Genomic DNA, 26,444 nt, shown 5'->3' with positions numbered 1-26,444 from the left:
GGGCTGTGTGGGCTACATGGGCTGTATGGGCTACATGGGCTGTGTGGGCTACATGGGCTGTGTGGGCTGTGTGGGCTACATGGGCTACATGGGCTGTGTGGGCTACATGGGCTGTATGGGCTGTGTGGGCTGTGTGGGCTACATGGGCTGTGTGGGCTACATGGGCTGTGTGGGCTGTGTGGGCTACATGGGCTGTATGGGCTACATGGTCTGTGTGGGCTACATGGGCTGTGTGGGCTGTGTGGGCTGTGTGGGCTACATGGGCTGTGTGGGCTGTGTGGGCTACATGGGCTGTGTGGGCTACATGGGCTGTATGGGCTACATGGGCTGTGTGGGCTACATGGGCTGTGTGGGCTGTGTGGGCTACATGGGCTGTGTGGGCTACATGGGCTGTGTGGGCTACATGGGCTGTGTGGGCTACATGGGCTACATGGGCTGTGTGGGCTACATGGGCTACATGGGCTACATGGGCTGTGTGGGCTACATGGTCTGTATGGGCTACATGGTCTGTATGGGCTACATGGGCTACATGGGCTGTGTGGGCTACATGGGCTGTGTGGGCTACATGGGCTACATGGGCTGTGTGGGCTACATGGTCTTTATGGGCTACATGGGCTACATGGGCTGTATGGGCTACATGGGCTGTATGGGCTACATGGGCTACATGGGCTGTATGGGCTGTATGGGCTGTGTGGGCTGTATGGGCTGTGTGGGCTACATGGGCTACATGGGCTGTGTGGGCTGTATGGGCTGTGTGGGCTACATGGGCTACATGGGCTGTGTGGGCTACATGGGCTGTGTGGGCTACATGGGCTACATGGGCTGTGTGGGCTACATGGTCTGTATGGGCTACATGGTCTGTATGGGCTACATGGGCTACATGGGCTGTATGGGCTACATGGGCTACATGGGCTGTATGGGCTACATGGGCTACATGGGCTGTGTGGGCTACATGGGCTGTGTGGGCTGTATGGGCTGTATGGGCTACATGGGCTACATGGGCTGTGTGGGCTACATGGGCTGTGTGGGCTACATGGGCTACATGGGCTGTATGGGCTACATGGTCTGTATGGGCTACATGGGCTACATGGGCTGTATGGGCTACATGGGCTACATGGGCTGTATGGGCTACATGGGCTACATGGGCTGTGTGGGCTACATGGGCTGTGTGGGCTGTATGGGCTGTGTGGGCTACATGGGCTGTGTGGGCTACATGGTCTGTATGGGCTACATGGTCTGTATGGGCTGTATGGGCTACATGGGCTACATGGGCTGTGTGGGCTACATGGGCTGTGTGGGCTACATGGGCTACATGGGCTGTATGGGCTACATGGTCTGTATGGGCTACATGGGCTACATGGGCTGTATGGGCTACATGGGCTACATGGGCTGTATGGGCTACATGGGCTACATGGGCTGTGTGGGCTACATGGGCTGTGTGGGCTGTATGGGCTGTGTGGGCTACATGGGCTGTGTGGGCTACATGGTCTGTATGGGCTACATGGTCTGTATGGGCTACATGGGCTACATGGGCTGTGTGGGCTACATGGGCTGTGTGGGCTACATGGGCTACATGGGCTGTATGGGCTACATGGTCTGTATGGGCTACATGGGCTACATGGGCTGTATGGGCTACATGGGCTACATGGGCTGTATGGGCTACATGGGCTACATGGGCTGTGTGGGCTACATGGGCTGTGTGGGCTGTATGGGCTGTGTGGGCTACATGGGCTGTGTGGGCTACATGGTCTGTATGGGCTACATGGTCTGTATGGGCTACATGGGCTGTATGGGCTGTATGGGCTACATGGGCTACATGGGCTGTGTGGGCTACATGGGCTGTGTGGGCTACATGGGCTACATGGGCTACATGGGCTGTGTGCTGGGGAGAGCGACCTCCCAAGATAGGTGTGAGTCACCACGCCATCCACGTGCCGCAAATACACGTCCCCGATGTGGAGGAGGGACATTGCCAGAGGCGTTCCCATGCAATCTTAATGATGCCCCGAGCAAAGTGTTTGCAGACTGCACGTACACACGCACAGATTAACAAAAGACAAAGATCCCCATATCGAGCTTTTAACAGACTCTTGGAGCAAATGCTGTTAGCGAGCACCTATTAGCGCCGACACGGCACACGAGTGGGGGGTGGGTGGCCAGCATCACGTCCGGCCGCCTTTGTCTCCCCAATGGCGATGTTTACCCACCGCACCAGCTACTCATTTGAGGTTGAGTCGGCCTAGGGGAGGCCCAGGGCCGGAGCAGATAATCATCACAGGTGTTGCACGTGTGTATGTGTAAAACTTCATTTGCACCGTACGTAGTAGGTGTTGTCCGTGAGCTGGAATCGAACTCAAGTGACTGGGGTTCGCAGCGCAGTAACCGCCACGCTACCGCTCCACGCACGACACGTACACACGCGCACATTCTTAACGCAGGTACACTTTTTTTTCCGTCCGCAGCTCCGTGCGAATGTGTTTGGGTTATAGATTATGTGTTTACAGAAGGGAGTTTTCAAAAAAATCGTTAGGAAAACACACCACAGTCTCTTATTCCGAATGCAAAGCATGCGTGCCCGTATCCTGTACGGCGCGGAGATAAGTGACGTGAGAACAAAGATAAGAGACCCCCGATAGGTTTCACGGCAAACGGCGTGCGGCGAGAATGGGGGAGGCTGCAAAAACACCGCACGCGCTCGGCTCGACGACAACGACGACGACGATCCAGGGGCGCATGCGAGAAGAGCGAACGACTCCTCTCTCACTCTCTCTTTTTTTCGAACGATCAGTGGAAACAAGAAGATGCTCGGTGTATTCGGCACTTTGCTTCGTTCATCATTTCGTAATTTTTTTACATTTTTAAACTTAGCTTTATGTAAAACCCCCACCTCTCGCTCACTCTCTCGCTCACTCTCTCGCTCGCTCTCTCTCTCGTTCTGCACGCAGCCCCCGTCGCAGTCCGACGGCCTCCGACGGGTAGCTCATATCACCATGCAGAGCTCCCCGTCATCTGCCACCGAGCACACGGCCTCCTCCCTCTCTCCCCTCGCTGTCCAGACAATGCACGCCGTACTGTAGCCCAAAGCCAAGCCTGTCGCGTATTATCTAATACAGACAATCGTGCGTGTCTGGGTGACTGATATATATATATGCATTTCTAATGATGGTCCAGATGGGCTTAGATGGCTGACATTTGGCACAAATGCAGTCGAGTCCATGCGAATAACCAGAACAATCCGAAACCACAACCATTTCGCTTTGCCCCCCATCCTCGCCACCACCTCCCCACCCAAAAAAAAGTCCAGAGTTTTGAATGCTTTCACTCATGGGACCGATCAGACGAGGTCTTAGAACGGCCCTCTCGTCGTGGCTAGCAGACCTTGACATCGGCATTTAAGCTCCCGAACACATTTGCTGTAATAAGAAAGAATAGAACGGGCTCATTGGGTAGAGTCAGCCCTGACGTTCTACGTTACTTTCGGTCCCGTGCTAAACACTAAACAGTGTATCCGAGCCAATCCTCAATAGACCGATTAACTTCTCTCTCGTGGAGTGCGATTCCAAAGCAGAGAGAGAGCGGGCAAATATCGCTACAGGTCACACAGTAATCAAATCCGATCCGATTGCACCACATTTGTGTATCGCTCCAATCGGGAACTCCAGGCTAAATCGTTTTTTGTGTGTGTTCAACGGTAACCATCGCAGGTGGATGAATCATCGTCTCTAATCATCATACTACAGACCTGAGAATGTCTGTCTTAAGGACATCTCACCTGGTAATGGCCTCAATGTTTTAATCTGCTATGAAGAAGCGCCAATGCCCGAAATGCCACCTATTTCATACTTTTGACTTTTAAGGCCACACAGTGTAACTTGACGAACATGTTGAGTATTTGGCGATGAGTATAATCATTAATATGTATATTAATTCGGTCGTTCGGTTTCGACTTTATGAGTATCATCAACAGTGCGGTCTGCTTGAACAAATTCCGCTGAGGAAAAAAAAAACCGGTGGTTGAAAAAGCTCATTCGCCAATGAACTGAAATGTTGGGTAATTTTATTTATTTTTTTACGTGGTGAGAGAGACCCGTGTTTATTTATTCTTTGTATATAATCTCAGTCCTTATCGCCCGATAGCTTAATCTGGTTCTAGCCTTGCTCAACAGATATGAGCCACTCCCTGCCCATGCCAAAAACTCACTCGGACATATGTGTACAATACACTGCGGATTTACACGGCGCCTGAATACGACCATGTCTCAAGATGCAGTGCTTAAACAGCGAGCATGTATATTTTACACCGAGAGGCAGTCAGTGTCAAAGGAAACAAGGGGAAAGCATCGAGCCTAGGCTTGAACAGGAGGCATGGAGTCCACAGCACAGAAGCCTGGGCTTGGATGGGAACTCCAGAGCATGAGCGCAGCAGTAGAGAAATGTATGACCCCTAATGAGTGAAGCCTGTTGACTGGAGCTTTAGATAGATAGTGAGTAGATTCGAATTAGATGAGACTGTTTATTTAGCATATTACTATCTCACGTTCAAATGCATCACTTTGTGAACTGGGATTGTACAAATCAACATGCATATCCTTATAGGCTGTACGACTCTACATAGACAGACGTGGGACATTTGTAAAGCGAGCGCTCAGCTGTATGTGCATTATCACACGTTACTGACAAAACACACGAACGTAATGATATCTTGTACAAAAATGTGAATATTCAGATCATTAATTTGTATTTTTATTTATTTAACGGTGTCTAAGATTAATAGTGAACTCGTTCATGCACCAGCTCGGGCCGTCTTGTCGCAGGGAGACAGTCACTAGAAATCTCTTATTCTTTGGTTCTTTCGGTAAAGTCACGTATAAAGATAAAATAATAAATTAAATAATAGCATAAATCTCGTCAAGACGGTCCAATACGAACTTGCCTGTCGTATGAAATTCTGTTGCTACTGGGGACTCGCCCGATTGTAACCCGGCCAGACGGACCAAACGGTTTCCCCAAAACTTAGAGACACAAAAACCAGAGTAAGTAAGGACCAATTTGCAAATCCTGTTTGCAAATATATGCTGCCTTGATAGCTACGTGTCATTTTCCTAGCACTCCAAATCGCAAATAATACAAAAAAAACATTTATCAATAACACCGTGGCCTTAAAATAAAAAAAATATAACAGACGTTTCGGGCAATGTTCTTCCTTCATAGCACGCGCTGATTCCAGTACGTGGCGCAAAGCGTGTGGAATAATCCACGCGTATGCATTCCCATTCAGAAACTGAAATGCGCCATGCACACAGTAACTATACACCGTGCAGTCTACATGCACTTTAAACATAGATTCTGAAGATGCTCAATGCAGCACGTGGGGCGAAACGTCACGCAGAACGAAACGAAGTGCAATCCGCAAACGCATGGGGTGAGAGCTGGAATATGTGACCGTTGATGTCGCAAGACAGGTGTGTTATGAAGTAGTATTAAGCTGCAGGCCACCGCTACCCACTCAACTTTCACTTGGCTCTTTGATTGACACTTGTAACCCAATATACAATACCAGTCACGAGGTGACGTACACCACATCAATGGCGCGCGATGCTCCATATCATGACACCATTAGCACAAATACTTTCACTCACAGGGTAGACTGTCTATATACATACTGTACTGTATTGTGAATTACAGTACAGTACTAGCAACATTCACAGAACACGGACGGCTGCTTGCGTTGTGGCCGAAACTTCGTGAGAATAGTATTTTATTATGTTTTATTTTTATTATTTGATTATTTCCCTTCTACGTGACTTTACCGAAAGAACCAAGAAGATTCACAGAACACCTGAACACCAAGCAGAGCGGCGCTTATTTTGACGGAGCACACCCTGCTGACGAGGCCCAGAGAGGTCGAAACACTCCACCAGCAGGCTGATGGAGTAAGACAGTTGGTTTCATTTTGTGTTACCACGTGGCACAGACCCCTCTGTCTGATTACTTGTTAAGGTCTTCCTCATTTACCCATACAAAACCATAGCTGTGCATTCATATTGCAAAGGAATATTGGCTCGTACAAAATTGATGATTTTCTTCTTACATAGGGGCGACTTCAGAGCGGTACAGTCGATTGAGTTGATTCATCGAGCAATCATTCTAGCTGACTATCGATTACTCGGGCCCCTTTAAATATTCGGGGGTCTCCCCACATCCCGCCTCCCGAAGGCTGGAAAACCCCTACAAGCCACGTGCATCGTGACGCTGCTGATTATACCAATAACATCACCAAGGTCCACCCATCAACTCCCAGCCAGCGGCACGCGAAAGCCCTTTCGTGTTACCCGACGAGTCGCTTAATCGAAAGGATAATCGGTAATCAATCGTTTGAATGAATTGCTCTCCCAGATCTAATCAATGTGTTGCATCGTTACCCCCCTGGCCTCAGTGCGAATCGAACCGTCGGATCCTGACCCCCCCCCCCCCCCCCCAAAAAAGAATAAACTGGCTCAGCGTCTTGCTGGCTGCACTCTCCAAGTGCCCGTGTCAAGCGAGACGAACTGGGCGCAGCTTGTGTCACGGCACGCCTGGGCGACGCGGCACCTGCAGCCAAACCGCAGCTCACGGCGCATCGCTGCTCATCGCTCGGGGTGAAAGTCAGTCCCCTTTGTGCGCGGCTCCACCCCCATGGCGAGGGGGACCCGCGGTGGGCAAAGCGCGGCGCGTGACTCCCACAACCTCTCCCCGGCACCCCTATAGCACCCAACTCTAGTATTAGCACAGACACACACACACACCACCCCTATAGCGCACAGCTCTAGCATTACCACAGACCCATACAAGTTACCCATACAGCACCCAGCTCTAGCATTACCACAGACCCACACATACACCACCCCTACAGCACCCAGCTCTAGCATTACCACAGAACCACACATACACCACCCTTACAGCACCCAGCTCTAGCATTACCACAGACCCACACATACACCACCATTACAGCACCCAGCTCTAGCATTACCACAGACCCACACACACACCACCCCTACAGCACCCAACTCTAACATTACCACAGACCCACACACACCACCCTTAAAGCACCCAGCTCTAGCATTACCACAGACCCACACACCACCCCTAGGGCACCCAGCTCTAGCATTACCACAGACCCACACACGCCACCCCTACAGCACCCAGCTCTAGCATTACCACAGACCCACACACACCACCCCTACAGCACCCAGCTCTAGCATTACCACAGACCCACACACACCACCCCTACAGCACCCAGCTCTAGCATTACCACAGACCCACACACACCACCCCTACAGCACCCAGCTCTAGCATTACCACAGACACACACACACGTTACCCCTACAGCACCCAGCTCTAGCATTATCACAGACACACACACACGTTATCCCTACAGCAACCAGCTCTAGCATTACCACAGACACACACACACGTTACCCCTACAGCACCCAGCTCTAGCATTATCACAGACACACACACACCACCCCTACAGCATCCAGCTCTAGCATTACCACAGACACACACACACGTTACCCCTACAGCACCCAGCTCTAGCATTACCACAGACACACAAACACCACCCCTACAGCACCCAACTCTAGCATTACCACAGACCCACACACACCACCCCTACAGCACCCAGCTCTAGCATTACCACAGACCCATACACACCACCCCTACAGCACCCAGCTCTAGCATTACCACAGACCCACACACACCACCCCTACAGCACCCAGCTCTAGCATTACCACAGACACACACACACCACCCCTACAGCACCCAGCTCTAGCATTACCACAGACCCACACACACCACCCCTACAGCTCCCAGCTCTAGCATTACCACAGACACACACACACCACCCCTACAGCACCCAGCTCTAGCATTACCACAGACACACACACACCACCCTTACAGCACCCAGCTCGAGCATTACCACAAACCCACACACACCACCCCTACAGCACCCAGCTCTAACATTACCACAGACCCATACACACCACCCCTACAGCACCCAGCTCTAACATTACCGCAGACCCACACAAACCACCCCTACAGCCCCCAGCTCTAGCATTATCACAGACACACACACACCACCCCTACAGCACCCAGCTCTAGCATTACCACAGACCCACACACACCACCCCTAGGGCACCCAGCTCTAGCATTACCACAGACCCACACACACCACCCCTACAGCACCCAGCTCTAGCATTACCACAGACCCACACACACCACCCCTACAGCACCCAGCTCTAGCATTACCACAGACCCACACACACCACCCCTACAGCACCCAGCTCTAGCATTACCACAGACCCACACACACCACCCCTACAGCCCCCAGCTCTAGCATTACCACAGACCCACACACACCACCCCTACAGCACCCAGCTCTAGCATTACCACAGACCCACACACACCACCCCTAGGGCACCCAGCTCTAGCATTACCACAGACCCACACACAACACCCCTACAGCACCCAGCTCTAGCATTACCACAGACCCACACACACCACCCCTACAGCACCCAGCTCTAGCATTACCACAGACACACACACACCACCCCTACAGCACCCAGCTCTAGCATTACCACAGACCCACACACACCACCCCTACAGCACCCAGCTCTAGCATTACCACAGACCCACACACACCACCCCTACAGCACCCAGCTCTAGCATTACCACAGACCCACACACACCACCCCTACAGCTCCCAGCTCTAGCATTATCACAGACACACACACACCACCCCTACAGCACCCAGCTCTAGCATTACCACAGACCCACACACACCACCCCTACAGCACCCAGCTCTAGCATTACCACAGACCCACACACACCACCCCTAGGGCACCCAGCTCTAGCATTACCACAGACCCACACACACCACCCCTAGGGCACCCAGCTCTAGCATTACCACAGACCCACACACACCACCCCTACAGCACCCAGCTCTAGCATTACCACAGACCCACACACACCACCCCTACAGCACCCAACTCTAGCATTACCACAGACCCATACACGTTACCCCTATAGCGCCCAGCCCCAAATGTGCTACTATCCCATGCACAATACCCCTATATCCCATATAACCCAAATACGAACCCCACCTAGCTATAGCCCTAAGCCTCCCAATAATCTAATCGGGTTCACGAGTCTGAGTGCATATACTCCCCATCCACTCCTTGCCTGTGTCTAACCCCAACTTTACGCCATACAATATTTATATCCTCTGTCTATCTCTATCTCTCTCTTTTTTACGATCATTGGGAACAAGATGCTCGGTGTAGTCGGTACTTTGCTTCGTTCATAATTTCGTAATTTTTTTTTACTTTGCTTTATGTAAACCCCCACCTCTCGCTCACTTTCTCGGTCACTCTCTCGCTCACTCTATCACTCTCTCTCTCGCTCTCTCTCGTTCTGCACGCAGCCCTTCTCGCAGTCTCGTCTATACGGATGATGCTGTCAACGACGTGTGGGCTGAGGCTTTGCGAATCAGCGAGTGGTGTTATAAAAAGTACGTGCGAAACGACGTGAAAGGAGGAGACGCAAATCGGGGTATGACTGGAGGGTCACCATAACGCAATAACCCGAATGCCTTAACCCGAGAGCCGTGCCAACCCCCTCCATAACCCCCAAACCTTCCCCAGTCCCTGCTGCCTTCTCGCCCAGCTGAGCCCCCCCCCAGACCCCCCCCCCCTCTCTCTCCTCCCCATACCGAAACCGCAATGCTGCTGATGTTGCATGGAGCGGGAGCGGGGGGAGACGGGGGAGCAGACGTCCGGTTGGGGGAGGGAGGCGATAGGCGAGGGATCAGAAGCCCCATTTGGTGGGCCGTGGGGGGGGGGGTCGAGAGGCGGGGGATCAGGAGCCCAGTTTGAAGGGTCGTGGGGGGAGGGCGAGAGACGGGGGATCAGAAGCCCAGCTTGGTGGGCCGTGGGGGGGGGGGGGGGGGCGAGAGGCGGGGGATCAGAAGCCCGGCTTGGTGGGCCGTGGGGGGGAGGGCGAGAGACGGGGGATCAGAAGCCCAGCTTGGTGGGCCGTGGGGGAGGGCGAGAGACGGGGGATCAGAAGCCCAGCTTGGTGGGCCGTGGGGGGGGGGGGCGAGAGACGGGGGATCAGGAGCCCGGCTTGGTGGGCCGTGGGGGAGGGCGAGAGACGGGGGATCAGAAGCCCAGCTTGGTGGGCCGTGGGGGAGGGCGAGAGACGGGGGATCAGAAACCCAGCTTGGTGGGCCGTGGGTGGGGGGGGGGGCGAGAGGCGGGGGATCAGAAGCCCGGCTTGGTGGGCCGTGGGGGAGGGCGAGAGACGGGGGATCAGAAGCCCAGCTTGGTGGGCCGTGGGGGAGGGCGAGAGACGGGGGATCAGGAGCCCAGCTTGGAGGGCCGTGGGGGGGGGGGGCGAGAGACGGGGGATCAGGAGCCCCGTTTGGTGGGCCGTGGGGGGAGGGGAGCGAGAGGCGGGGGATCAGGCGCCCAGTTGCGTAAACGGCTGACGGAAAGGGAAGGGGGAAAGGGAAGGGCGCGCCGCGCTGAGCACAGCTCCCTCGGGGCGCCGGGATGGTACTCACTGCGTGGAGCAGCGACACGCGGCGAGACCCACCACCACCACCACCGCCACAACCACCGCCACAACCAAACAACAACAATAATCAGAAGAAGGTCCTCCATTCAGGAGGGGCCTCGCCGAGTCTCAATCCTCGCTGTCAGGAGGGTCCTGCTCTGAGATGTTTGGCTATTTACATTTTTTAAAAGGCGTTGTATATATGTATTTATTGCGTCAAGTAGCCACAAGCTGAGTTTCAAGCGTCATCTTCAATAGGGTTCTAATTTTAGAATGTATGGCAGTTTAACCTTTGAGGTAATTTCTTGGAATCAAGGAATGTTGCATTTAGTCTCAAGGCCCACTTTCAGGATGTTTCAAGTGGTCTTTCAAGTGGCGTCTGAAGTGGTCATCGCGGCCACTTGAGATGAGGGCGATACGTGTTTACAATAGCGCAGCACTGGAAGGCGATGCATGAAAAAAAATATATCGTGAACCAATTTGCCTGGCTGGCTTTTCCTGGCCGCATCGCAGCCCAACATGTTAAGAGTCTCAGAGCTCATGATGACATGATCCGCCAACCCTGCTTCCAAAGCCAGGCAAGCGCTATCACAGGTGCCTTGTTCAATGTCGTATGCGAGGTGGTCAGGAGATGGCAGTACACCAACGAATGCTTGAATCCATCTGTATTGGAGTTTCCAGTATTGCCACCTCATATGAGTGCGAAGTTTCTCCCCTCGTACTCGAGTTCTCTTCCACGGTGAGGGCACACACGTTCATGGCATTTTCATGGAATTTGGAATTTTAACGGAATTTTAATGGGATTTGCCAAACATCCCAATGCTGGACCCTCCCTGATATTAGTATTGAGGCTCAGTGAGGATTTCCTGGATAAATAAGCCAGCAAGTATTACAGTTCACGTGTATGCATAACGGATATATACACATGACCTGCAGCTCATGATTGCAACACCAGGTTTAGACCATTCTGCTTGAATTCCCTAATATCTAACAATCGTAATTATCTTCAGCCCTTTGCTTATCCACTGCTGGGTGATAACCCCCCCCCCCCCCTCATGACCGTGTTGGTTTGGTTTATGATACTTCACCACGCTGGCGAGTGCAGGTTGATGGAGGAGGTGGTGGTGGAGGTGGGGACAGGACCGGTTCACATGTTTATCTCAGTATAGTCGAGGACTGTTTTGTTGTTTTTACTGCCTTGCCCAAGCTTGATAAATTTATTAATTCATTAATTTATCTTTAGTGACATGCTTATTCTTTTTCTCTATTTTACACTCCTGTGGTTTTTTTTGCATTATTTGTCGTTGTCGCTTGCTGACCCGCCCATACTCAACGTCTCTGAAGAAGAGCTTCGTAGCCCATCGGATTCCCTCCGTTCCAAAGAAAGATCTACGATTCTGATATCACTCGCCACTCACGTCAACCGTGGCCGGAAATAATCGAACTCGGAGAGCTTGGTTCGTAGGGCAGTGGGCAAACCGCCGCACCGAAACTGCCCCCGGTGACACTGCAGAGCCGATACTCAACACACTCACGTGTTCATTGACTCCGATAATTACACTGGTCAACAAAAACAAAAAAATTTGTTTTATGGCCTGGACTTTTGCAGCTGTTTTAGACTAATTTCAGGGTGCTGATTCCAAATCTGATCTCAGATTTGCTCTATCACATCTCATTGTTATGCTATCGGCATACCCCATTTTCATTGATTTTATCCGAAATTAACTCTGTCACTTATGATTGCAAGTTGTTGCGAGTCAGCGACTGCTTTAGTGTTAAAATATGGTGCTGTATTTTTAGGATAGTGTGTTTATAATATCATTTTATGTAGATATCCACATTTATTTAATATTTTTCGTCCGCAGTTTTATTGAAAATGCAATATTTGATATCTCAAAAACCTGATGTGATAGACAAAAACTGATGCCAGATTTGGAATCAGCACCCCAAAATTACATTTTAAACCGTTGGAATACCTTATGCCAGAAAAAGTGTGTTGACCAGTGTTATCGGCGGTAAAGAACAACAAAAACAACATCACACAAACGCACGCATGCGCGCGCGCAAACGTAAATTGTGAACGTAATTGCAACAAAAATACCCTGAGCGTTTAAGACAAAGTGCGGCGCCCCTTTCGCGGCGCGTAATTGCATGGCAGAGCCACACATTCTGAGAAGCGCCGCGTTTCCTTTCACGTTCGGGCCGAGAACGAGAGCTCGTTAATGAGCGCGCGTCCTGGCAGATGCACGTGACGAGCGTTTACCACGATCGATGGCGAATTTGCGCGGCCGCTTTCATTTTGCTGCAACTGCATCTGCTTTGCCCTCGCCGTGGCAACGTGGAATGTTTTCACCACCAAGATCACTCGTGGCTGCCCGAAAGAGACCGGCCGCCGGGCCATCGGTGTGAGCCAGGAAACGCAGTGACTTGTGACTGGGGTGGACCGACGGCCGTAATGTGCACGTCTTCATCCTACGGAGCGTGTTACTTCAATAACTCGCTGTTGTAGGTCTCAGTGCAACACCGCGGGGTGAACGGTTAGCACACTCGACAGAGGTCACCGACGCAACAGTTGGAACGATGGGCGTATTTAGTTAAATCCCCCAAGCCTCCGCTCGCCCAGCAGCAGTAGAGTAAGTGGGCTCACCACAGTTTGTCGATCGGCAGGTCCCGTGCGGTTGGAGGGGCTCTCTAAGGCTCCATCTAGCAGATGCCGTTCCGCCAACAGTGGCCGCGAGCGAGCAGTTGCAGGGCTGCGCCTTTACCTTCTCACAGATTTTTTTTTTTTGAGAATGTTTGTCACGAAGCGCTGGTTCACTTTTTTGCGTTGTCCCTTTGTTAGATGCGAAATACATTTCCACACCGTTTACAGAATAGCGTATTTGTTATTGCTGTTATCCGAAGGGCCCCATTACGTGCTGTGCGCTGCAGTTTGTTTGTAAGCAGTCACTTGTTTTGTTTCGGGAAATTTCATCTCTTTATTGATGCCAGCCCAGTTCACTTGGCTAAATGAGAGACACTGAGATAAAGGGAGACACAGGGAGCCGTGTAGACGCAAAGAGAGAGAGAGAGACATAGGGAGATGCAGGGATATATGCTGACCAACAGAGGCAGAGAGCAATAAGGAACCATTGGGAGGCAGACACAGGACGACAGAGAGGCAGGAAAACATGGAGAGAATGAAACAGATAGGCATAGACAGACACACATAGCGAAGCATCGACAGATGTAGGGATACATAGAGAAAGGCAGACACAGGAAGACACAGATCGATGAACGTGGATAAAGAGATACATTCATGGAAACAAGGACAAACATCGTGACAAACACATGCAATACACAAGGATAGAGAGATATTGATTGAGAGATACACAGCGGCAGAGAGAAACGGACCGCGAGATACAGAAACATAGAGAGAGAGAGGCAGAGAGACAGGAGACGAGAGAGAGAGATGCAAACGGAGAGGAAGCCAGCAACCGGGGCGGATGTCAGGTTCATCCGCCAGGCCCAGGAGCTCTGAGGGCGCAGATGAAACTTGGGGAATTGGGACGGCCAACCCTGCATCCCCCAGCCTGCACCTGGGAAAACCCGACTTCACCAGTGTCATTTAGAGATGGCGAGACAAACAAAGACAAAGATCCCCCCTTGTCGAGCCTGATAACATTATGTTGGGGCAAGTGCTGTTTGCGAGCGCCTATGAAGGCTGGCACCGCGCATGAGGGCGTGGGGTTACACACCGCACCAGCTACTCGCTTGAGGCACACACACGGCCACAGACCTCAGTTACAGGGATGGAAGACTAAGCCCACCCCAAACGGCATTTTAACTCCAATCGCGAGGCTTGCAATTGCGAGCCGAGCGTTTTCACCACAGTGAAGGTCAAAATGTAATCACAGCCACCGAAATCGATGCCGCTCCATCTCGCCATTGCAGCCTTCCTTCTGCTAGATTCCCTCCACTGTTGCACAGTTGCCTCCAGACCTCCAAGGACCACTCATCACCCTTACAGTCCCGCTGCTCTAGGCCTTCCCCTCTGGGTACCACTCCAGTGCCTGTCTCGGCAACCTGCCCTCCTCCTCCACCCTGGGCACGGGACCCACTCGTTGCGACCTCCCTCTACCTGTTGACACCCACGACACTCGTACGCTCCGATCTAACGAGCTCCCTATGCAGCTGTCTAAGACTTGCCACGTCGCGGCGCGATGCAAATTGCCGTTGTATTATGATCATTAGTAGCCGTATTGGCCGTGATCTGGGCGAATCTGCGGGAGTGCCCGGCGCGGCTCTTGACCGCGTCGCAGCCTTCACCGAGGAGGGAGGTGTGCGGCATCGGCGGCGTGTCATCCGCCAAACTGCGGTGCCATCTGCTCCGGCTGAAGCAAATGCCTTCTCTCTTCCATCGCAGTTAACACCACCGTCATGCTAAAGCAGCCGGCTACAGAGATCACTCCGAATAGCAAGTGTTATAGGAACGTGGGGGGGGGGGGGGGACGAGGGAGTTTTGAAGCAGAGCAGCACAAGGAACGAGAAGGGAAACTCCGTTTGAGTCAATCTGGTAGACACGAAGTCCTTGACATTGGTGGAGGTATCAAGGGGTGCGAGTTCACGAGAACGATGATCGTGGTTAGCAACTGTGACAGAGTGACGGGGAAGCGACTGATCAGTGGGCGCACAAATGGCATCGGTCAGACAGCTGCTTTTCGCGTCGCCTCATCGCAGACAAAAAGTCCGCTCTTATTCACGCAAACTCTGGTCATCCTCGCAGCGGCTTTTGGCAAGCCATCGAACAATTAGACGGTTACGGCATCGCACGCTTTCTGATGCGCTTCTGCGGCGGTCCGGAACGCTCTTTCTTCCGATGTTTGGAAGCCACACTGGAATTATGCACTTTTAAATCATCTAGATTGAAAACTAATTTCTTTAGAACTGCTCTTTGCGTTTAGTTTGTTGCCCCCCCCCGACCGCGCGTCCGATTAGCGCCGTTGCCTACGTACGGTGCAAAAGAAGCTCAACGTGCATCCAAACATTCATCCCTCGGTGTCTGCAGCAGCAGCAGCGGCAGCGGCGACAGCAGCAGCAGCAGCAGCGGCATAGTTACCCGCCGTCCGACGCGGTTGTTGTGCAGGCGGGTGCGCGCGTGGATGTCGCGGGACGTCTCGCGCGAGTCCAGAAAGTCACGCGAGAACTTCTCCCCGAACTCGAGGTCGTGGCTGCAGCCGCCCCACTCCCAGGTGTCGGGCGAGCCAGGCGCGTCGGCCGGCACGTGCGGCAAGACGCCGTTGGCGGCCGCCTTCCCCTGGCTCAGCATCTGCATCTTCAGCTTGATCAGTTTGACGCGGAACGCCTCCTCGTCGCCCTTGAGCTTCTCGTCGCAGCCGCACGTCTTGAGCTTGCCCAGGCTGCAGGCGCTCGCCACGGCGTGCATCACGCCCGCCGCCGCCAGCGCGTACGCGAACGCCGTCTCCCTGTAGCCTGGGCACGCAGACGTTGCCGGACGAGCGGGCGATTGAGCGGGGCGCGTCGCGACGCGCCGGTCAGAACGGTTGGCGCGGCCGCAGAATATACGCTCCGAATCGTCGTGCGCCGTTATCCTTTACGCCGGGTCATGCAATGGAGCGATACTCAAGCGGGAAAACGAGACCTAAGAGCAACACCAATTGAAATAAATGCTCACGCCGCTCATGGAGCAGTAACGTCAAATCCAAGGGCATAAGAATACATTATTTATAGAAAGCGTTTAATGAAACTTGTTTTCAAACAGGCGTAAAAAAATGAGACATGGTGGTAACTAACAACCACGATTACATTTTAAATAGAAGCTGAGTCGTGACGGAACACGGGGGCAGAGGAGGATCGGTCTGTTCCCAGACGCCAGCTGCTCATCAGAGGAATCACCGCGTGCCGATGATGTGCGGGGTGCACTGGGATATGGGTCAACTCGACATTTTACCCATGAGCCAGGACTGGCCCCAACTTGACTAGAGTTCAAATTTTCGCAACTCGCAGCTCTGAGTCAAATAACGATGTCATAGGCCCTGCGCTGCAAGCCACGCGTGACATTCCGATTCACATGGGACCTACTTAACCTTTGCGATTTTAAGACACACACACAGATGCACACTGTTTGGAAGAGGAAGAAGTAGAGCCATTATTCGATATGTGCTTCCTTGTTCAGTCCGGCATAGACAGTCATCGTCACTCTTTCAAACGTGGTTGTTGATAAACTTGACGGCCGTAGCCGTAACACCGCACGTGACGGTGAACACAAATAGTACGACGAGTCAAAGTGCCTCGCGTATGAGAAGATATGGCGAGCAGCAAGGAGAAGCGGCATCAGCAGAGACCGAAAGAGAACGCAAGTTCAGGCCGAGACCCATGGCTCAAGCTCGACATTATATCACTGCTTTTGCTCTTTCCCTCCCCACCTGCTCCCCTCCGTTCAACTCCACTTACTTCACCAGAATTCACTCGCGATGACACATTACCCCTATTTAGACCAGAGGACGCTATTTTCAATTTCAAATGACCCGTGTTGGTCGTCTGTGTTTGTTACTCCCACCTGTTAGTCTCGCAATCTATTATTATATTTTCCAAACGTCTTCCGCCATTTTCAATCTAATTCAATGTTGATTTGTTACACTCAAACAAAATCCCGTTTAGCCAGTTACCCAGCTAGCTTCAGTGGCTATGGCCCGCAGCCACTAACAACAGAGTTATTGTGGGGGTAGTGAGGAGCCCAGCCAGCAGCCAGCCAGGAAACTCGAGGCATAGATTCTTTATTATTATGATTATTATATCCACAGAGCCTCAATGAGTCTCCAGTCTGCAGTCTCCTTTCTGTAGGATCATGTATTGCACCTTTGAGTATTTTGCCTATAAAGGTACCCGAAGGACCCAAACAAAACCTCCACACAAAAACCAAGGAGATAACGCTCAAAAATGCATACAAAAATGTCAGCACCCTGCGTCGCTATCTGCTGGGTGCACCTCACTGCCCTTGCCGGTCCGTTTCTCACAGGCATCGTGATCTGCTCGTGAGCCGTCATCTCCGACTTCAAAGCGCTGGATGTAGAGGATGATGATGATGCCGATGATGATGATGAGATGGCGATTGCAGTATCACCATGTACTAAATTATCTTCTCTAACGAGCAAAAGTAGCGCGCTGGGAGTCGCCCTGCGATGTAGCATTTTGCGCGCAATCTAATCTCCGAGGGCGAATAAATAAACGAAGCCCCCTGGACAGGCATCAGTGCTAACAGCACTGGCACGACACTGTAACCCGGATAATTGTACATGGTGGAATTCAAAGAAAGGAAACATAAGGCGATGCCTTCACGCAGCCTCAATTTTGCTGCATTGGCCCTGAAACAGCTCCGGCCACTTCAATACGGGCGATGTTTATCTGTGCAGCGCAGTGTATTATGAACATAAACTCCGCATGCGTGTGTGTTTTTAATCATTGCCTAATATATTTATTTATTTGATCGAAGCACTTCTCTACAAACATTCATTCGCGGTTACCCGCACCGCGCCGTGACGTGGGAGGGGCACGCCTATGATCGAGGGACCTTTGGGGCCGGGGTTGGTGGACCACAAAGGGATGCCAAACGTGAGAGCGCGTTGAGGCAGTCCTGTCTGTCGTGTGTACGTCAATACATCGTATTACTTACGTTGGATCAGATTTGAAGGAAATCCTCCATGCACTTTCCCAAGCCTGGATTAGTCCAATGAAGTGATATTAACGGAGAAAAGGAAACCCACGGTCAAAAGCCGCCGCGTGCAAGTGTGTGAGCACTCACGCCGCGTGCCGCGTGGCCTCTCCGGGTATCTCTGTCTGGGCCCTCGGCCGTGCAAAACAAAAAAACGATCGACACAAGAATTGTGGTCAAACGTCGGAAATGCGGCACCCTCCTGAAGACGGCGTTCGGAGACTCGGTGGGGCCCGCCTGCCTTCGAGGGCCCCCTCGTGCCGCCCCAAACAAGGCCCCGCGTGTGACGGCGGCAGCTCCATCACCCCGGGAGGACAGCGTCCGTGGCACAAAGAACAAAAGGCCCCTCTCATCGGAGATGATCTTTAACGTCACTTGCTGGCTCTCGTCTGACATCCTCCTCCGCCTTGTCCCCCTCGCGCCCTCGGCTCCATCCCCCCCCTCCCCACCACCTCTAACCTCGACACTTGCTAGCTACCTTTTGCCCCAAGACCCACCCACCCACAAGTCATCCCGTCTACCCACCGTTCTCAACTCTGTATGATTCCACCCCCCACCACCACCAACAACAACCATCATTGCACCCCCACCCCCAGACCCCCCCCCCCTCCCCACAGCGCAAACGCATCCCTCTACTTATCAGTGCTGTCATTTTCCCCAAGAAGGGATGACTCATTGGATGGGGCGGCCGAACCGTTCCGGAATACAGACGCGGAGCAGCAAAGAGGCGCTTGTGTACAAAGAGCTTTTCATGAGCGCGGCGAATGCGACGTCGGCGTGAATTGTCGCGTTTGTAACTTTGTATGCAGAGGACGCGTGTGGTCGCTCTCTCGCTCGCTCACCCCGCTCGCTCACCCCGCTCGCTCTCCCCGCTCGCTCACCCCGCTCGCTCACCCCGCTCGCTCACCCCGCTCGCTCTCCCCTCTCCGTCTCGTCTCTTCTCTCGTCTCGTTCTCCTCTCGTTCACTCTTTCGCCGCCTCTAACTCTCTCTCTCTTTCTCTCCTCCCCTGCTCTCCTTTTTTTTACGATCAGTGGAAACAAGAAGATGCTCGGTGTAGTCGGAACTTTGCTTCGTTCATCATTTCGTAATTATTTTGTTTTACTTTGCTTCATGTAAAACCCCCACCTTTCGCTCACTCTCTCGCTCACTCTCTCGCTCACTCTCTCGCTCACTTTCTCCTTTGCTTGTATTGTTTTTATACATCTCATTTCACTCTCCTTTCTTCACATTTATTTGCCTCTCGCCTTTTCTATTGCTGCTGCTTCTTCTTCCAAACGTGACACCCTCCCCTACGTTCTCATCGCTCCCGACTTCTCCCGGCTGTCCGGTTTCTCTCTTCCTGCCATCTCTCATCTCGATGTATCCTCACGTATCCGACTCTACTGTTCCCCCCTCTCCACTACCCTCCTTCCATTCTCCCCCCCCCCCCTTCTCTCATCTTGCCCTCCCATCTCTCCGTTGTGCCATCGTAGTGAGTGAGAGAGGGGGGAGGGGGGTGAAAGAGAAAGGAGAGACCCCCCCCCATCCAACTCCTCATTTCATGCAAGCCTCGTGCAGTGTGCGTGCGCGTCCAAACGTGCGCCTCTTAAAAAACAACAACAACCCCACAACTCTCGCTCCTCCATCACCCCCCTCAACTCCCTCCTCTTCTCATCACCCCCCTCATCATACCCCCTCTCCCCTACCACCACCACCAGCACCACCACCCCACCCCACCGCCCCATTCCTCCTCCTGTACAACCACTTAGGACGAGGCAGATTCTATCTCACGCTTTGCGGCCGCAGTAAAACTCTCTCGCGCGCGCACCGCTCGCTCGTTCCCACACTGCTCGCCACGGGCAGCCATGGCAACTTCGAGCAAGAGATGCGATCTGCGCGCCGAGATTGCGATTCATTAGCTTGAGAACGATTCATTAGCTTGAGAACGATTCATTAGCTTGAGAACGCGACGCGGCACAAAAGCCACGGGCGGCGCAGGAGGAGGGCCGGCGGAGTGAGGGCTTCCGTTGCCCCCCTCCCCTCCCAGTCCCCCTTCTCCGTGGCCACCTCGAGACCTCCCCGACAAGAAGAAGAATAATTATTATTATTAAATAGCGATAATGACCCTGAGCGACCGTGACCTGCAGCCCCTTCGTGTGTTGTTGCCGGGGCGAGCTGTGTGGCCGCTGCTGCAACGGTTGGCGGAGGTGTGCGTGTGTGTGTGTCTACGTGTGTGTGTGTCTGCGTGTGTGTGTGTCTACGTGTGTGTCTGTCTACGTGTGCGTTTGTCTACGTGTGTGTGCGTTTGCGTGTGTGTGTGTCTGCGTGTGTGTTTGTCTACGTGTGCGTTTGTCTACGTGTGTGTGTGTCTGCGTGTGTGTCTGTCTACGTGTGTGTTTGTCTACGTGTGTGTCTGTCTACGCGTGTGTCTGTCTACGTGTGTGTCTGTCTACGTGTGTGTGTGTCTACGTGTGTGTTTGTCTACGTGTGTGTCTACTTGTGTGTTTATCTACGTGTGCGTTTGTCTACGTGTGCGTTTGTCTACGTGTGTGTTTGTCTACGTGTGTGTGTCCGCGTGTGTGTTTGTCTACGTGTGTGTGTGTCTGCGTGTGTGTTTGTCTACGTGTGTGTGTGTCTGCGTGTGTGTTTGTCTACGTGTGTGTGTTTCTCCGTGTGTGTTTGTCTACGTGTGTGTTTGTCGGCAAAAACCACCCTCTACCTCCTCGTGGTGCCGGACGGCAACGCTGTGCTGGGCAGTGCCGTGGGGGGGAGGGCCAATTTAGATTGACCATTCCCCTCATGGCGTTTGTAACCATTACAGCGCCTAAATGGGGGCTCTGGATGGGTGCGAGGGGTTGGTAACCCCTCCACCTTCAATTAATTACCACAAAACCACGTAAAAAATATCTAGTTAATAAGCTTGTGCCGGAGCCCCCGGGGGGACAGGCGTCTATGACTTCTCCTGGCCAAACCCCATTTGGCGGAGCCAGGAAATTGAATCCTTACCCTCGGGGCTCCTCCAGAAACAACAAAAAGCCACTCCGGATGGCCACGTGGAATGTTCGAATGCTCACTGCGGAGGAGAGGCTACCACTCCTCTGTCGGGAGCTGGACCGGTACCGCCTGGATCTCTGTGGTATTTAGGAAGTCCGGTGGACCTGCTCTGGCTCCTGACACCATGAGGGGTGGACAGTCCTCTACTCGGGGCAGGAGACTACCAAACAACAGGGAGTGGCTCTTTTCTTCTGAACAAAAGAATGAAGGGGGCGTGGGAGTGTGGCGGTGAGGTGTGGGAAGCGGTAAGCCCCAGACTACTTTGGGCTCGCCTTCCCATCAACCGGAGGCGAGGAGTGGTGGTCGTGGTTATTTATGCCCCCATCGAAGACGAACATCCGTGGAGGGATGCAGACAAGGCCGTTGAGTCAGATGGCTGCTATGACTTCCTGTCACAGGTGCTAGCTAAAGTAGCCCCTCGGGATAGAGTCATCCTGTTGGGCGACTTCAATGCCCGAATTGGTAATGATGCTGGCACCTGGTCTGGAGTGATTGGAAGGCATGGGCCAGATCAGCTCAATAACAACGGTAGGAGGCTGCTAGATTTTTGTGCAGCCCATGGTCTTGTAATTACCAACATGCTGTTCCGGCATTGGCACATCCACACAAAATCATGGATGCATGTCTTTTTGCTGACCACCCTACCCACCCCATCGTGTGCCATACCAGCCTTCATTGGTAATCGCTAACAGAGGCTATACGGGGGGTCTTTGTCTTTGTTGTGTGGGATGTGGTAGTGTAGTGGTTAGCGCACTGCGCTACGAACCCGGGGCCCCGAGGTCGATTTACACTCACGGCCAACGCCGGTAACGATTATCTGAACCGGGCCTCCCCCAGGTCGACTCAGCTTCAAATGAGTATCTGGTGCGGTGTGCAGTAAGCATCGCCACTGGGGAGACAACGGCGGCCAAGCGTGGTGCTGGCCACCCGTGCGGGCCTTCAGAAGTGCTCGCCAATAGCACTTGCCCCAGCCGTCTGTTAAGGCTATTCGGGGATCTTTGCCTTTTGTTCGTCGCGTGTGCTCTGTCTGTTGCGGAGCGCGATGGCGCCGTCGGTCGCGCGCACTGCGCTTCAAAAAACACGGCCACCCGAGTTCCATTCCCGCTCGCATCCTATAGCGGCGACGAATATCATGCACTGGGGAGACAAAGGCTGCCGGGCGTCGGTATGGTAACACCACCTCGCGCGCTGTGCCGGTCTTAATAGGTGCTCGCCAACAGCCCCACAGTGGCGCGTGGCTGCTGGTTGTGTGCAGGCGATCGTGGGTTCGATCCCGACCCTGTCGCCTCTAAATTTTGAATTTGCATGTTCTCCCCGTGGTCGTGTGGATTGTCTGTGTGTGTGTGGATTGTTCATCGGGGTTTTCCCCAGAAACGTGCTTGGCTGATGTAAGCCGCTTCATTGAGCGATCATTTGTGGCCAGGTCGCTTCTGAAATAAGAGCGCTGTGGAGCTTTACCCGGTAATAAAAAAAAAGTCCATACCCTGAGCGTATGTCTGTTTATTTGTGCATGTGGATAATGATGATGCGTGTGACATGCCGTTGGGAGGGGTTGGTTGGTTCGGGTTCATGGTTAGTAATAGATCCTTGTTGGTTATGACGAGTACTGGAGGCTGGTTGTTGGCAAGTTGTTTAGGGGTTAGGGTAATAACCTATGCCCCCCCAGACTGTTCACTCTCCTCTTTTCCGGCGTTCACATCGCTGTGGTCCCGGCGACCTGAGTACGATTCCGCGATGGGGAGACAAAGGCGGTCCACATATTCTCGCCTTACGCAATTCCATCTGCTCACAGCATCAGCTCCGAGCAAAACCCAACAACAACAACAACTCTAAGGCTATACGGGGACGCGCCCTGTGAGGATGATCTTGCTCCCTGTGTCCAAAAACCACCCATTCTCTCCACCGCCCATGATAGGCGCTGTACATGCGAGCAGTGGTGGATCCAACGGGGGCAATGCCCCCCCCCCCCCCCACCGTTGAGGTGACATTGTCAGGGGCGTCCGTTCCCACGCCGTGTGTGGGTCGCTGGTTCGTCCGTGTATGGGTGAAGGCGGGGGTTTAGAAGTACAGTATAACAGTGGGTTTGGCTGCATTGCCCTCTACTGCCTCCCCCCCACCACCACTTAGCCCCGCGGGCCTATAGCACTTGTTATGCACGGCGGGCACCCACCATGCGAGCACTAAAAGCCACGTGGGCTCAACCCCGCTTGGCTTCCGAGATCTGACGAGATCGGACGCATTCCGTTTCACGTGGCCAGGGGCGCGAGAATTATTACCATGGCGTAATTAAAATAAGTACAAACAGGTTAGATTGCCACTGCAACACGGACACTCATGGCGTCGCGTTTATCGAGCGGTGGCGGTAACCACTGTGGCTGCTCCCTTACCGCCAATATAATCGCACTCGATAATGTGACAACGTGTTAAAGCTTTCACTCACTGCAGGAATTCATATTGTTTGGGGGTCTTTCGGTAAAGTCACGTAGTTAGGTTGAAAGAAAATAACAAAAAAAACCTACGACGTTTCGATCACAACACAAGCGATCGTCATCAGAAGGGGGGAGCAAATGACGATGGCTTGTGTTGTGATCGAAACGTCGTAGTTTTTTTGTCATTTTCTTTTAACCTATCTGCGTGACTTTTACGGAAAGACCCAACGAAAATGCGATAATGTTTCCCTTTGTTCAGACAGGGAAGCCCAGCCTGACTCACGAGTTGTTCAGTAAGGGTCCCCCTCTCTCGGCAGGTTTTGTGTTTCGCCAATTCCACTCCTCGGCGTTTGTTTGGCTCCGCGCGTGTGTCCAGGAGCGAACCGGAGCATGCGGGAGACATCAAACCCATGACGAATACGACGGGGAAACACTCGGAGCCTTTCGCACACACAGATGGGGGACTCCAGCAATCGACCAGACTCAAACCTCCTTATCTTCCGAGATCCCGCAAGACCGGACGCAAATCAGGGTTATTTGGGCCGTAGGAATTAGTTACCTTATATAAATAATTATATTCGATGCATAAAAAAACATACATCCCTATAGCCTTCACAGACTTCTGGGGTAAGTGCTGTTAGCGAGCACCTATGAAGGTCGGAATAGCACACGAGGGGGTGGGTGACCAGCATCACGCTCGCCCGCCTTTGTCTTCCAAGTGCTGGCTGATATTTACACACCGCGCCAAGTACGAATTGAGGCCGAGTCGATCTAGGAGAGGCCCATGACCATGCGTACATAGTTACATGTAATATATATCAACTCGTATTATTTACAAGGACTGTAAACAAAAATTCTATGCATTTGTCGTAGTGAAATTATGATTGGCTCCAGACATATGCATACATCGACAAATATCACCCGGATAACCTTCATTAGACTGTTGGGGCAAGTGCGGATACCCATCGATTATGAAAACTGGCAAAACACAATAGGGGGTGGATGGCCAACACCACATCCATTTGCCTTTGTTTGCCCAGTGCTGATATTTACACACCGCACCAGGTAACCATTTAAGGCGGAGTGGACCTGGGGGAGGCTCAGGCCCGAATCAACGTTTCGCCACCGGTTATTGGTCGTGTGCGGGAATCGAACTCAGGTCAACGGGTTTTGTACAGCAGTGCGCTTAACCACTACGCTACCGCTCCCCCAACAACAAAAACACACACACATACATACACACACAAGACATATACACATACATAGTAATAGGGCTATTATTCAGACTCAGCATGCCTGTCCTGTTTTCCCAGCTTCTCAAGTCATCTGCGGTCTCCCACGACACCGCGATGCCACAAAAATCCGAGCGACTCAGAGATAAATTTACCGAGATATTTACACGGGGCAGTGAGCCTCGCGAATCACACACAGCCCCGGCTTAGCTGGCGTCTCCGCAAGTCCGGACTGGTCACGCTCTCCGTCGGGGTATTTATTTTACGGCCCCCGTCTTGAGATCCATTTTCCATCAGCGGTCACGAACACGAGGACGAGCTGCGTAGGAACATCTCGAAGCCTGAGGCTTCTTATACGATCACCTCCCCTCCCCATCGTACCCACCTCTCTACCTACCCACCGTCGTGTCCCCCCCCACCCGCTACCCGCTTCGCTCGTTCAATTCCCACGCGTGATTGTCAACGTAGCTCCTATGTGATGTCACGAGCAAGTGCTGTGTGCTGGAGGGGGGGGGGGGATATAAGTTAGGCAGTCCCGTAGCTTTTGGGGGAGCTGTAGAAGGGGGGGGGGGCGTTCACCCCCCGCCACCGCCATTTCTCCAGTGCCGACGGTTCAGCCCACACACCGCTAGAGTCCAATGGTCAAGTCACAAAACGTCGGTGAAATATTCAGTCCAACTAATACGTGGACAGCCACGGGGCCATCTGTTGTTCCTCTTTGTTGCGCACGGAAGTGAGAGCTGCAGCCCCCCCGGCCTCCGTTAAGCAAGGTCACGCTAAAGGCTTGTGAAATGTAAGGATGCATCGAATCATCTCTTGAGATCGATTCTCAAGAGTTCGATCGCATTCCAGAGAAGGCCGTTCTCGACAAGAGCCTTCGTGGAAACGAGTCGAAGCGCTCGTGGTGTAAATTCCACATTCCTATGGCGTGGGTCTGTTTTACCGTCGTGCGTAAACTGATACTTATTTTGTTTTTACACAGCCTCGTGTGAGATTGTGAGGAAGGCACACGGGCAGATACGTTCACAAAAAAACAACGACACCCCCCCCCGCCCTTCCCTACGCAAAGCCGCATCGACTGTCGATGGCAGGTGCTGTTCGCGAGCACGCTGCCACGGCCGGCACGGCGCACGCACAAACACGATCGGATGTCTCCGTCTCCCGCGTGCCGATGAGTCATAAAACCGCACCGAGTACTAATTTGAGGTTGAGTCGACCTAGGGGGGAGGCCCGGAACCGGTTCAGCTTTCACTCGTCACTCGCGTTAGCCGTGGCCAATAATCGAACTCAATTTGCCGGTGTTTTCTCACGCGGCGCGCGAACCGTTGCCAACACTCTTTTCCCCGAACATACAAAGACAACGATCGCCCACATCGCCATTGACAAACTGTTGAGAGAAGTGCTTTTAGCGAGCACACATTAAGGTCAACACGACGCACTAGAG

General features: G+C 52.8%; 1 protein-coding gene across 1 annotated transcript in view; it reads right to left on the bottom strand.

Moving 5' to 3' along the window:
- Nucleotides 1-26,444, bottom strand: part of LOC133345960 (protein Wnt-10a-like) — a 45,815-nt gene that overhangs the window by 6,312 nt on the left and 13,059 nt on the right. The window contains exon 3 of the mRNA XM_061557118.1: nt 15,692-16,065. Within this exon, the coding sequence (XP_061413102.1) occupies nt 15,692-16,065 (374 nt within the window). The remainder of the gene's footprint in view (nt 1-15,691; nt 16,066-26,444) is intronic.

Source organism: Lethenteron reissneri, chromosome 23 (assembly GCF_015708825.2).
Source record: "Lethenteron reissneri isolate LAM-NWPU_2019-01 chromosome 23, ASM1570882v1, whole genome shotgun sequence".
In the NCBI taxonomy this organism is placed as follows: Eukaryota; Metazoa; Chordata; class Hyperoartia; order Petromyzontiformes; family Petromyzontidae; genus Lethenteron; species Lethenteron reissneri.
This window is presented reverse-complemented; position numbering and strand designations above follow the sequence as displayed.